We start from the raw sequence: 12897 nt of genomic DNA, 5'->3' as shown, positions 1-12897 counted from the left end.
ATGCAGGTTGTTAATGAGTTTTCCCCCAATCCTGATGCCCCATTCTTCTTCATATAGTCCAGCTTTTCAGATTATTTGCTCAGCATACAGATTGAATAAGTATGGTGAAAGGCTACAACCTTCTGGTTGGTAGGCACTGAAAATACCACCGGGGAAGAATTGCCTCCTCAAAGTAAAGTTCACCTTAATGACGTGGATGGAGGAAAGCTTTTGAGATCTTCATTTGCTGATGTGGCATGACTCAAAACGAGAAGAAACAGCTTCTCAAAATGAGAAGAAACAGCTACGAACATCCATTAATAATTGAAACATGGAATGTACGAAGTATGTATCTAGGAAATTGGATATCATCAAAAATGAAATAGAATGCATAAAGATCAATATCCTAGGCATTATTGAGCTGAAATTGTCTGGTATTGGTCATTTTGAATCAGACAATCATAGCGTCTACAATGCTGGGCGTGACAAATTGAAGAGGAATAGCGTCCCATACATTGTCAGAAAGAACATTTGAAGATCTATCCTGAAGTACAATGCTGTCAGTGATAGGATAATATCCATATGCCTACAAGGAAGACCAGTTAATGTGACTATTATTCAAATTTACACACCAACCATTAATGCCAAAGATGAGGAAGTTCCAGATTTTTATCAATTCTGAAATTGATCAAACATGCAATCAGGATGCATTGATAATTACTAGTGATTGGAATTTGAAAGTTGGAAACAAAGAAGAAGGACAGGTAGTTGGAAAATATGGCCTTGGTGATAGAAATGACACCAGAGACAACATGATAGAATTTTGCAAGACCAACAACGTATTCACTGCAAATGCCTTTTTTCAACAACAAAAATGACAACTATACATGTGGATCTCACTGGATGGAATACACAGGAATCAAATCTACTACATTTGAGGAAAGAGATGATGGAAAAACTCAATATCATCAGTCAGAACGAGGCCAGAGGCCAACTGTGGAACAGACTATCAATTACTCTTACGCAGGTTAAAGTTGAAGCTAAGAAAATTAGAATATACCTTGAGTACAGGCCACCTGAATTTAGAGACCATCTCAAGAATAGATTTGATGTGCTGAACACTAATAACTGAAGAGCAGAGAAGTTGCGGAATGACATCATACATGAAGAAAAAGATAGGAAAGAAAAAAAGACAAAAAATGGATGTCAGAGGAGACTCTGAAACTTGCTCTTGAATGTACAGCAGCTAAAAGGAATGGAAGAAATGATGAAGTAAAAAAGCTGAACAGAAGATTTCAAGAGAAATCTTCTCAAAGATTTCGAGAACACAAAGTAAAGCATTATAATGAAATGTGCAAAGACCTGGAGTTACAAAACCAAAAGAGAAGATCATGCTTGGCATTTCTCAAGCTGAAAGAACTGAAGAAAAAATTCAAGCCTCAAGTTGCAATTTTGAGGATTCTATAGGCAAAATATTGAACGATCCAGGAAGCATCAAAAGAAGATGGAAGGAATACACAGAGTCATTGTACCAAAAAGAATTGGTCGATGTTCAGCCATTTCAGGAAGCAGTATATGATCAAGAACCAATGGTATTGAAGGAAGCAGTCCATGCTACACTGATGGCATTGGCAAAAAACAAGGCTCCAGGAATTGACGGAATACAATTGAGATGTTTTAACAAATGGATGCAACAGTGGAGGTGCTCCCTCGTCTATGCCAACAAACTTGGAAGACAGCTACCTGGTCAACCTACTGGAAGACCCATATATGTGCCCATTGCAAAGAAAAGTGACCCAACAGAATGTAGAAATTATCAACCAATATCATTAATATCACACATAAGTAAAATTTTGCTGAAGATAATTCAAAAGCAGCCGCAGCAATAGTACATCGACAGGGAACTGTCGGAAATTGAAGCCAGATTCAAAAGATGACATGGAATCAAGGATATCATTGCTGATGTCAGACAGATCTTGGCTGAAAGCAGAGAATACCAGAAAGATGTTTACCTGTGTATTACTGACTATACAAAGATATTCTACCATACAGATTATTAACAAATTATGGATAACCTTGTGAAGAACGGGAATTCTAGAACACTTAATTGTGCTCATGAGGAACCTGTACATAGTCCATGAGGCAGTCATTCGAACAGAACAAGAGGATACTGCTTGCTTTAAAATCAACAAAGGTGTGTGTCAGGGTTGTATCCTTTCACCATACTTATTCAGTCTGTATGCTGAGCAAATATTCCAAGAAGGTGGAGAGTATGAAGAAGAACGCGGCACCAGGATTGGAAGAAGACTTGTTAACTACCTGTGATATGCAGATGACACAACCTTGCTTGCTGAAACTGAAGAGGACTTGAAGCAGTTACTGATGAAGATCGAAGACCACAGACTTCAGTATGGATTACACCTCAACATAAAGAAAACAAAAATCCTCACAACAGGATCAATAAGCAACATCATGATAAAAAGACAAACGACTGAAATTGTCAAGGATTTCATTTTACTTGGATCCACAATCAACATCCATGGAAGTAACAGTCAAGAAATCAGATGACGTATTGCATTGGGCAAATCTGCTGCAAAAGACCTCTTTAAAGTCTTAAAAAGCAAAGATGTCATTTTGAGGACCAAGGTACATACGCCTGACCCAAGGCAGGATACTTTCAATCGCCTCATGTGCATGTGAAAGCTGGACAATGAATAAGGAAGACAGAAGAAGAAGTGATGCCTTTGAATTATGGTGTTGGTGAAGAATATTGAATATACCATGTATTGCCAGAAGAACAAAAAAATCTGTCTTGGAAGAAGTATAGCCAGAATGCTCCTTAGAAGAGAGGATGGTGAGACTTCATCTCAAATACTTTGGAGGGTCCAGTCCCTGGAGAATGACATCATGCTTGGTAAAGCAGAGGGTCAGCAAAAGAGAGGCAGACCCTCAAGGAGATGTTTTGACACAGTGGCTGTAACGATGGGCTCAAGCGTAACAACGATTGTGAGGATGGTGCAGGACCAGCAGTGTTTCGTTCTGTTGAACATAGAGTCACTATGAGTTGGAACTGACTCGACAGCACCTAACAACAATAACATGCATGTATTAAAATATATCTGTAAGTTTCTACGTAATGTTTCCAATCTCCAAAGACAAAGATTGGATTTATAAAGATACTGACAGTAAAAGGCAATAATAATGAAAACTAAAATAAAATGAGGTATTCAACTTATATCAGAATAGACTTATAATGGAGTCATCAGAGTGTAACCCTGTCGTAAGTCGGGGACTACCTGTAGAAAACTTCTACAACTTAACAACAAAAAGAAAAATAACCCAATAAAAAACTGGGCAAAGGACATGAACAGGCATTTCACTGAAGAGGATATTTATATGGTCAACAGACACATGAAAAGATGCTCAGTGTCATAAGCCAATAGAGAAATGCAAATCAAAACCACAATAAGATACCACTTCTCTTCCACTAGGATGGCTAAGATAATAAACAAAACAAAAGAAAATGGAAAATAACAAGTGTTGGAGCAGATGTAGAGAAATCAGAACCCTCATCTACTACTGGTGAGAATGCAAAATGGTACAGCTGTTGTGGAAAACAGGCTGGCAGTTCCTGAAAAAACCAGAGGTAGAGCTGCCGTATGACCCTGCAATTCCAGTTATATACACTAGCGATCTAATAGAAGTGACACGAACAGACATATGCACACTGTCATGGATTGAATTCTGTTCCCCAAAAATATCTGTCAACTTGGCTAGATCACAATTCCCAGTATTGTATGATTGATTTCCCTATGTGTTGTAAATCCTATCACTATGATGTAATGAGATGGATTAGTGGCAGTTATATTGATGAGATCTACAAGATTAAAGTGTTTTAAGGCAATTTCTTTTGAGATATAAAAGAAAGAAGTGAGCAGAGAGACATGGGGACCTCATACCACCAAGAAAGTAGCACCGGGAGCAGAGCAGGTCCTTTGGACATGGGGTCCCTGCACCTTAGAAGCTCCTAGACCAAGGGAAGACTGATGACATGGACCTTCTCCAGAGCCGACAGAGAAAGCCTTCCCCTGGAGCTGACACCCTGAATTTGGACTTGTAGCCTAGTAAACTGTGACAGAATAAATTTCTCTTTGTTAAAGCCATCCACTTGTGGTATTTCTGTTATAGCAGCACTAGATAACTAACACACCCATGTTCATTCCACCACTACTCACAATAGCAAAAAGATGGAAACAACCTAAGTGCCCATCAATACATGAATAGATAAGTAAAATGTGGTGCATACCTACAATGGAATACTACTCAGTAATAAAGAAAAATGAACTCCCAAAACATCTTGGAACACAGATGAACCTAGGGGACATTATGTTGAGCGAAATAAGTCAATCACACAACAAAAAAATTGTATGTTCTCACTTTTATGAAATGACATGAACAGGTAAATATACAGAAACTTATGTTCATTAATGGTTACCAGCAATGGGGTGACGGGGAGAAGTTCCTTTGCCATTGAGTCGATTCTGACACATAGCGACCCTGCAGACACTTGTTATTTTTGGTGATGGGAGAGGTAACACAAAATGAAGGTGAAGTGTACAGAGCTTGATGAAGGCAAACGATGAAGGTAAAATGTCAACAAGAAAAAAGGACCTCTTGGTAATTGCTATGTTGTTGTGTGCCGTCAAGTTAATTCCGACTCATAGTGATTCTATAGGACAGAGTAGAACTGCCCCATAGGGTTTCCAAGGAGCGGCTGGTGGATTTGAACTGCTGACCTTTTGGTTAGCAGCCTGAGCTCTTAACTACTTTGCAACGACCAAAAAATGTGTGTGTGGGTATATGTGTACGTATGCAGGCATATGTTTATAGGTATGTATATGTGAGTATATATGTGTGTATATATAGGTATATTTGTATGTATATTTATATGTATCTATATGACTGTATGCACATAGATTCATATGCAATCGTGCGCCACATAACATTCATTTGGGCAGTGTCCAACCGCATATACATCCGGGTCCCAAAACGGTATAATAGAGTTCAGAAATCTTGATTAGAGAGCAGGACGTAACCTCAAAAACAAAGAAAAAATTCTCCAAGCTGTTAAAGGATCAGCTCTTCTGAAAGTTTCAAGGCTAACGAAAATGTGAGAGGGACCTATGTCAGATATGGAGAAATTGCTAATGACGTGGATTGGCATCAAACACAAAGGCGAATCCCTCTCAGCACAGTGATGATCACTGCTAAGGTATGAAGCTTGTTTGAGAGGCTTAAAGAAAAAGCAGGACCAGACTACATATTGAGTTTAGTGCTAGCTCTGGGTGGTTCAAGCACTTCAAACAATGTTTTTTGCTGCATGATGTGAAAGTGAGTGGTGAGTCTTCCAGTGCTGATGTGAAAGAAGCAGAAGAATCTGTTGAAACCTTTGATAAACCAGGCGTTCACACAATGTCCAAATCACATAATGTCCTATTTCACAGAATGTTTCGTAAACGTTAAGCAATGCATGACAGTATATAATAAAGCACATGGGGGCACAGTTACAGATATTTCTTAGACATAACCAAACACCTCAAAGGATTGGATTTCTGGATTTGAAGGATTAGGACCATAGTCTCATGGGACATCTTGGTCAATTGGCATAACACAGTTCATAAAGTTACGTTCTACATCCTACTTTGGTGAGTACTGTCTAGGGTGTTAAAAGCTTGTGGGCGGCCACCTAAGACACAACTATTGGTCTCTACTCGTCTGGAGCAAAAGAGAAAGAAAGAAACCAAAGACTCAAAGAAACTAGTCTACAGGACAAATACTCTACACGAACCACTATCAAGTGTTCTGATTGGGGCCACAATAGATAGACTTTGATATAATGGGAGAAAAATGTGGAAAAGAACCTCAAATTCCAAAAAACAAAAATAGGCCTACTGGACTGGTTGAGACTGAAGGACTCCCCGGGACTATTACCCTGAGATATGCTTCAAATCTTGAACTAAAACTAACCCCTCAGATCACTTTGTAGCTAAATAACATATTGGCCCACAAAATATTGGCCCGTAAGTACTGTGCTCCTTTAAAAAAATCACCTGTATGAGACCAAATGGTTAACAATTACTCTAAAACAAAGAAGAGAATGTAAGGGGACAGGGAAACTAGATTAATGGAAATGTAACAACCAGAAGGGAAATAATGAGAATGTTCACACACTGAAGTATGTAATCAATGTCACTGAACAACTAGTGTAGAAATTGTTGGATGAGAACCTAAACTGCTGAATAAACCTTCACCAAAAACACAATAAAAAATTATTAAAATAAACCAAAAACATAAAACAGCAGTAAAAATCCAATTGTTCGGAGCCTTTACCGTGGCGGGAACGTAAAAGGATTCATCCCTTTTGCGCGACTTTGATGGGAACTCGGGGTCAAGGGTCTCAAAACGCTCGTGCCCTTTGACCCAGGACGTCCGGCCGGGAGCGCTTTGCGACAGGGCCGTAAATGCGCGCGGCGGGGCATGGCGTTGTACGTGGCCGCGGCGGCCGTGCTGGAGGGTGTGGAGAATCGCCAAGGCTCCATCAAGGGGCTGGTGTACGGCAGGCGCTTCCAGGTAGCAGGACCCGGGCGCAGAGAGGGTGGCGTCGGGGTCCCGGGGCCGGTGGCGGGGTCTGGGCCGTGCCCGGGCGGTGGTGGGTGGTCGACCCCGGGGCGGCGGGCGCCGTTTCGGTTCCCGGCTCAGCTGTCTGCTTTTGGCCGCGCGCAGAACGTGAAGCAGCTGTACGCGCTGGTGTGCGAGACGCAGCGCTACTCCGTCGTGCTGGACGCCGTGATCGCCAGCGCCGGACTCCTCCGCGCCGAGAAGAAACTGCGGCCGCACTTGGCGAAGGTGACGGGCGCGGCGGGAGTCCTTCCTACACCGCAGACATGAGCCCAGACTCAGGGTTCTGTAATCTGCTCCCAGCTCTGCTACTGCTCTCGGTTTAGCAAGCCGGTCATCTGAAATGAGTATGAGCGATCCCACACTGGTTACGAATTGAAGTGGGATGAAAATGCTTTGACTTCGCGCCTTGTGTGTAGGATTACATAAGATCCGATGTAGCAATGTGGTAGACCCTTTAAGTAAACAGAAGGGTAATGTTGACCGGGGGAAGGTTGGGGTCCAGAGATCTGCTCGTGAGCAACTATGGAGAAAGGGCCCAGACTGGGAGGCAGCACACCAGGTTCCAATCCTGTATCTGCCAGTAATTTCTTGCGTGATCTTTGATAAGGTACTTCACCATAGTTCTGAGGCTTTAATGCTTAGGTTTTTTTCTCTTTTTCTGTCCCCAGGTGCTAGTGTATGAGTTGTTGCTGGGACGAGGCTTTAGAGGGAGTGGGGGCCGATGGAAGCCTCTTGTGGCCCGCCACCAGGCAAGGCTGAAGGCTGAGTTGGCCCGGCTCAAAGTTCATCGGAGTGTGAGCCGGAATGAAGACCTGTTGGAACTGGCATCCAGGCCCGGTCCAGGTAAGCTGGAAGGAGCCTGGGGTGGGGATAGCCATGGAGGCCCTTAGAGGGCTATGGTCCTGCCCACTCACGGCTGATTGCTTCCTAGCCCTCCAGGTGCCTCGATTTGTGCGGGTGAACACCCTCAAGACCTGCTCTGATGATGCAATTGATTATTTTAAGAGACAGGGTTTCTCTTACCAGGGACGGGCTTCCAGGTGAGTGCTTAGAACCTTGCCTTGGGTACTGGGGAATGGATCCATGGGGAGAGAGAGGTTGGGTGGTTGTGACTGCATACTTTCTATTTTTCCAGCATTTTCTCCTATCTGCTTCTAAGACTTGTTTTCCTCCTATCCCTCAAACATTGATATTCCTGGGAATCCCATCCTACATTATTGCCCTGTGTCCCTGAGTTCTCATAGCTCTAACCTCTACCCCTAACTTCTACCTCTAACCTCATGATTTCTGTCTTCCGGGCTAGACTTCTTTCTTGTACAGGGCTTCGAACTACTTCATTCTGTTCGAACTCCTGCCGAGATTTGCATGTCCATGCCAGATATACTGAATCAGAATCTACATTTTAACAAGATCTCCCGAGATTCTTATGTATAACTTCCTGGGAACTTGTTAGAAATGCAGATTCTCAGCAGGGGTTTGAATTGGTTCGAAGTCCTGCCTTGTATTCCTACCTCAGGTTCATATGACTGTTCCACAGAAACACAGTCATAGCGTATGTCAGGCTGAATTCATGATCTATCTTCTCAAATTTTGCACCGTCTGCATTCCCTGTTTTAACCTGACGGGTATCACTCTTACCCACCCGTTTGCCCACGCCAGAGCCTGAGTCATCCTAGATGCTTCCCTCTTTTCCCTCCAGTCACTGACTATGCAGGTTTTAGCATCTTTCTGAAATCTGCTCCTTTTTCATCTTGGACATTGTGTAGCTTTAGGCACTCATCATTTCCTGTCGGAACTGGTAAAAGAATCTCCTATATTGGTCTCCTCACTTCCAGACACTCTTGCTTTGTTTGTCCTCGTGGTTGGCTGCAGAGAGATCTAGAACCGGATCTGATGCTGTACTCCCCAGCTGTAACACTTCCTTGGCTCTCTCTTGTGCTGTGTCTCTTGCTTCCTCTCCAGGCCCATCTGCCATGGCACTCCGTGCACCTGGTGCCCAGAATGCTCCTCCTCCTCCACTGGACTAACACCTGCCTCCTGTGTTGTCCTTTGGCAGCTCTGAGAAGCTGCCTCTGCTCCCCTTCCTCCAGTCTGTTTGAAATGCTCCTCCTTCTGCTTCTTAGTATCTTGGTTGGACACAAGGGTGGTATAGTAGAGAATGGCTTTGTTTGGATTAGAATTCACGCTGTGGCACTTGATAGCTTTCTGACGCCTGTGTGTCCAGCAGTCAGGGTGAGTGGACAATACTTCCTTGCAAAGTTATAGTGAATATAGTTTTACCCTCAGCTCCTCACATAACTCCCTGTCCATCAGGAATCTGCTCAGATCTTACTTCCCCTAGACTCCCCTCCTCACTTAATGCCCCCCACCCCCACCCCGGTTATGATTTGATAGTAATGACAGCGTTTGTTGAGTGCTTATTTGTGCCAAATAGTTTTCTAAGTGTTTGGCCTGTGGTAACTCATTTAATCCTCACAACTGACATTTTAAACAGAAGTGCAGACTGAGGCTTATCCAGCCAAGCTCCTGCTGCTACTAGCAGAGGTGGGATCCTGAGCCCAGCCTATCTGGCTTGAGAACCCACTCCCTACTATACTGACACTCTGACTGACCATGCTGCCTCTCTTTTATCACCCTGTTTATTTCTTCAAAGCAGTTTTAAGTATTTGTTGCATGAATGAACAGTTAAAGTGGAACAACATGTAAATTGTGTAGTCTAGCATGGAAGAATTCAGGAGATGTCAAGTTAATGGTTCTTATTTCCTGGTTCTAACCTCCTCCCTGGCAGCCTTGAGGACTTAAGGACCCTCAAGGGGAAGCATTTTCTTCTGGATCCCTTGTTGCCAGAGCTACTTGTGTTCCCTGCACAAACAGATCTGCATGAACATCCGCTGTACCAAGCCGGTCACCTCATTCTACAAGACAAGGTACGGAAGATGACAGAAAAGGGAAGACATGGGAGTGACAGGCCTGGGGTCTGGCCTCACTAGTTGCTGTGCTCTTCCTGGACAGGCCAGCTGTCTCCCAGCCATGCTGCTGGCTCCGCCGCCAGGCTCCCATGTCATTGACGCATGTGCTGCTCCAGGCAACAAGACCAGTCACGTAGCTGCTCTTCTCAAGAACCAAGGGTGAGTGCTGCAGGTGGCAGAGAGGGAGGGGATGGGCCCCGAAGCTGTACTTTGTAAGGAGAAAGAAGGAACAGGTCATGAAGATGGAAAGGAGGATCTTTAAATATTTTCTTCTGGACCTGGAAAGTTTGTGGTATAGCCCCAAGGTAAGCTTTCTGGTAGGCTACTGGTGTGAGATATGGATCCCCTAACCCACGGGGCTGAGTCCCAGGCCAGTCACCCCTGACTGCTGACCCCTCTAGGCCGTTTAAATACTTCCCATGTGTCCTGACTTAATGTACACTTTGTGTGTAGTTCAGAATGGTGGATAAGCCTACTGAAGGCATGTGTGTTACTGAAACTGCCTGTGAATCAGCTTTTTCTCTTCTCTGAGGATGGAAAGTCATCAATCTCCCTCAACTGTGGCCCTTAGACGCTCTGTAAATTTTCAGCTCACCTCAGCTCTGACCTTTTCCCTAGGAAGATCTTTGCCTTTGACTTGGATGCCAAGCGGCTGGCATCTATGGCTACTCTACTGGCCCGGGCTGGAGTCTCTTGCTGCGAGTTAGCTGAGAAAGACTTCTTGGCAGTCTCACCCTCAGACCAGCGTTACCGTCAGGTCCAGTACATCCTGCTGGATCCTTCTTGTAGTGGCTCTGGTAAGAAAGCATGGCTGAGGGACTCAGATCCAGAGGAGCCTAGTGCTGATGGGGTAGTAGTTTGTTTTGGTCTTAGGTTTGGTCTGACTCTTTAGTGGTGACCCTGGGCAAACATTCTCACTTATAAAATGGAGATTTCAGTATGTAATAAGGCAGTCTGTGAAGCTATGTAACTGAAACTCTCTTTTCCTTAGGTATGTTGACCCGACAGCTGGAAGAGCCTGGGGCATGTGCACCTAGCAAGAAGCGCTTACATGCCCTGGCAGGTTTCCAGCAGCGAGCTCTGTGCCATGCGCTCACTTTCTCCTCCTTGCAGCGCCTCGTCTACTCCACGTGTTCCCTTTGCCAAGAAGAGAATGAAGACGTGGTACGAAATGCTCTGCAGAACAGTGCAGGGACCTTCAGGTAATGAATGTCCGCCAGGGTATTGGGGAGGAGGATGAACGTCCGCCAGGGTGTTGGGGAGGAGGAAGTGCTCTTCTACCTGTAAGTCTGCTATTTCTCCTTTCCAGGCTAGTGCCTGTTCTACCCTCCTGGCCCCACCGAGGCCTTGGCACTTTTCCAGGTGCTGAATACTGCCTCCGGGCCTCCCCTGAGACCACACTCACTGGTGGCTTCTTCATTGCTGTCCTTGAACGGAAAGAGGTGTCAAGGTGAGTAAGTAGGGGTCCTGCTTGGCAGACGCTACGGGTCCGTGGCACATCTAACACTTGTACTTTTCTTCTAGTTCAGCCTCTCACACCGAAGCACCGGGGCCAGAACTTACAGCCAGCCCAACCCCAAAGAGAAAGAAGAAGCGGCGAAAACTGGTGGCTGGTGCTAGCACACTGCCTGGCACGTAGCAGGTGCTCAAGGGTCTGACTTTGGGCCCTCAGACCCAGGCAGCAGTTTTGTTTGGAAGATTATCCCTGTTTCTGCAGCTGGAAAGGCGGAGTGAGTTTCCTAGTTCTCTGGGTCCCTGCATTGGTTTGGGTTCTCTTGGTGAGAGCAGAAGTGCTGCCCACAAAAATAAAAGGCAGAACATGGTCTATGAGAGATCACAGTTTTTTTATTCTTAATGATATAAGCAAGGAGAAAAATCACACATTTGTCCTAAAAATTACAACTAGACTCAACAGGAATTAAGTCCTTATTGGTAATGGAAAGTCCCAGCCTCCCGGTCCTGTCCAGTGCACGTACATGTACACAAGCACACTCAGGCCACACCAGGGTGCCCCCTCGGGGTTCCTGGACTAGCTGTCCTGCCTGTGGAACTGAGGTAACACTAGCTGAGAGAACTACAACTAAAAGAGGCTCCGCCTTACATAAGGTATAGGTAGACACTTGATTTCTATACCTGTGACCCCCCCCCGCTCCAATCGTAACAGGTATTTGGGACTTGAGGTTGAGACTTCCTCCTCAGCTCCACTCACACACACATATACTGGACTTGAGAGTTGTTCTTGGGGGTGGGGGAGCAGTCCCTGCCACAAAACATTCAACCTCAGTCATGAAGTGGGGTAGGGGGAGCCAGTTACATCTACATCACATTATTTATAAACTAAGAATTACAGTTTATAGAATGTGTCCAGAAGGAGCTCTAGTCCCTTAGGAAAGCTGCCTGGGACCACATGTGAGCCTCTTCACTCAGGCGTAACTATGTAGCTAATTCCTAGTCAATAGCTTTTATACTTAACCACCTCAATGAACCAAGCTTGAAGGAATTTAAAAGGCAATTTAGCTTTAAATACAAAAATAAATTTTTATTTTGTTAAAAAATGTTTAAATATTTTTTTCTTTTAATTTAGACACACGCATTCATACTTCCAAAGAGGGTGGGCATGGCAGCAAGGCTCTGGGGCCTAGGGTATGTGGTTTCTGGAACACAGCAAGAAAAGGGGAAGGAGTAGGGCTGGAGAGGGCCCTATTTGGAAAAAATAGCTAAGGTATAATTTTAAAGTATGGTTCATTAATTTAGGTTCCTAACATACTTGGGGTATCTAGCCTAAACGAGGTCAAGTAAGTGGGAGGGAAATAACAGGGAAGAGGTCTTCCCTGGGCCCCATCCTCCTGGGCTGCCAGCACTTAAAACACCATTTGAAAATTCAGAGTCAGCACTTGCAGCTGTAGTGGTGCTACTTTCCACATTCAATTAGCTAGGCCCCAGAAAACTTGACACAGTTAAGTCCGGCACTACCAACATGCCGCCACTCACACAATTCAGTTCTTCCTCCAAACTCGATTCAAAGAGCAACAGACATGAGTATCGGACAGTAACACAAGACGAGGCTTTAAACGTACAACCCCAGGGCAGTGAGGGCCCAGTGAGGCAAACACACGAAGGGGAGGAGGTAACTGAAAGCAGCAGTGGGCATCCTGCCTGCCCCACGGCCAGAGGAAAGCTGATCTGAGAGCTTCCCTCTCCTGGAGGGAGGGGCTCATCACCTCTGGGTCTGCCAGGCTAACAGTCTTGAGCCACTAAGCTTTTAGGG

The 12897-nt window shown here is 44.6% G+C and overlaps 1 protein-coding gene across 1 annotated transcript; it reads left to right on the top strand.

Annotated features, from left to right (window-relative positions):
- The first annotated feature begins 6516 nt into the window (after positions 1-6516).
- Positions 6517-11829, top strand: NSUN5 (NOP2/Sun RNA methyltransferase 5). The gene is made up of 10 exons (XM_023735276.1): positions 6517-6609; positions 6763-6885; positions 7329-7503; positions 7592-7700; positions 9449-9587; positions 9673-9788; positions 10248-10426; positions 10621-10831; positions 10939-11079; positions 11154-11829. The coding sequence occupies exons 1-10, from the start codon at positions 6517-6519 to the stop codon at positions 11266-11268; spliced, it is 1401 nt and encodes a 466-aa protein (XP_023591044.1). The 3' UTR covers positions 11269-11829.
- The last annotated feature ends 1068 nt before the right edge of the window (positions 11830-12897 follow it).

This window comes from Trichechus manatus, unplaced genomic scaffold, assembly GCF_000243295.1.
Source record: "Trichechus manatus latirostris isolate Lorelei unplaced genomic scaffold, TriManLat1.0 scaffold00077, whole genome shotgun sequence".
Classification (NCBI taxonomy): domain Eukaryota; kingdom Metazoa; phylum Chordata; class Mammalia; order Sirenia; family Trichechidae; genus Trichechus; species Trichechus manatus.
Note: the sequence above shows the minus strand (reverse complement) of the source record. Positions and strands in the feature narration are given on the sequence as shown.

Bases quoted from the DNA above. Each gene is read 5' to 3' on its own strand.
- NSUN5 (XM_023735276.1), top strand. From the start codon at position 6,517: ATGGCGTTGTACGTGGCCGCGGCGGCCGTGCTGGAGGGTGTGGAGAAT. The intron at 7,701-9,448 runs GTGAGTGCTTAG...CCTCCCTGGCAG, and splicing joins TACCAGGGACGGGCTTCCAG to CCTTGAGGACTTAAGGACCC. The intron at 10,832-10,938 runs GTAATGAATGTC...TCTCCTTTCCAG, and splicing joins AACAGTGCAGGGACCTTCAG to GCTAGTGCCTGTTCTACCCT.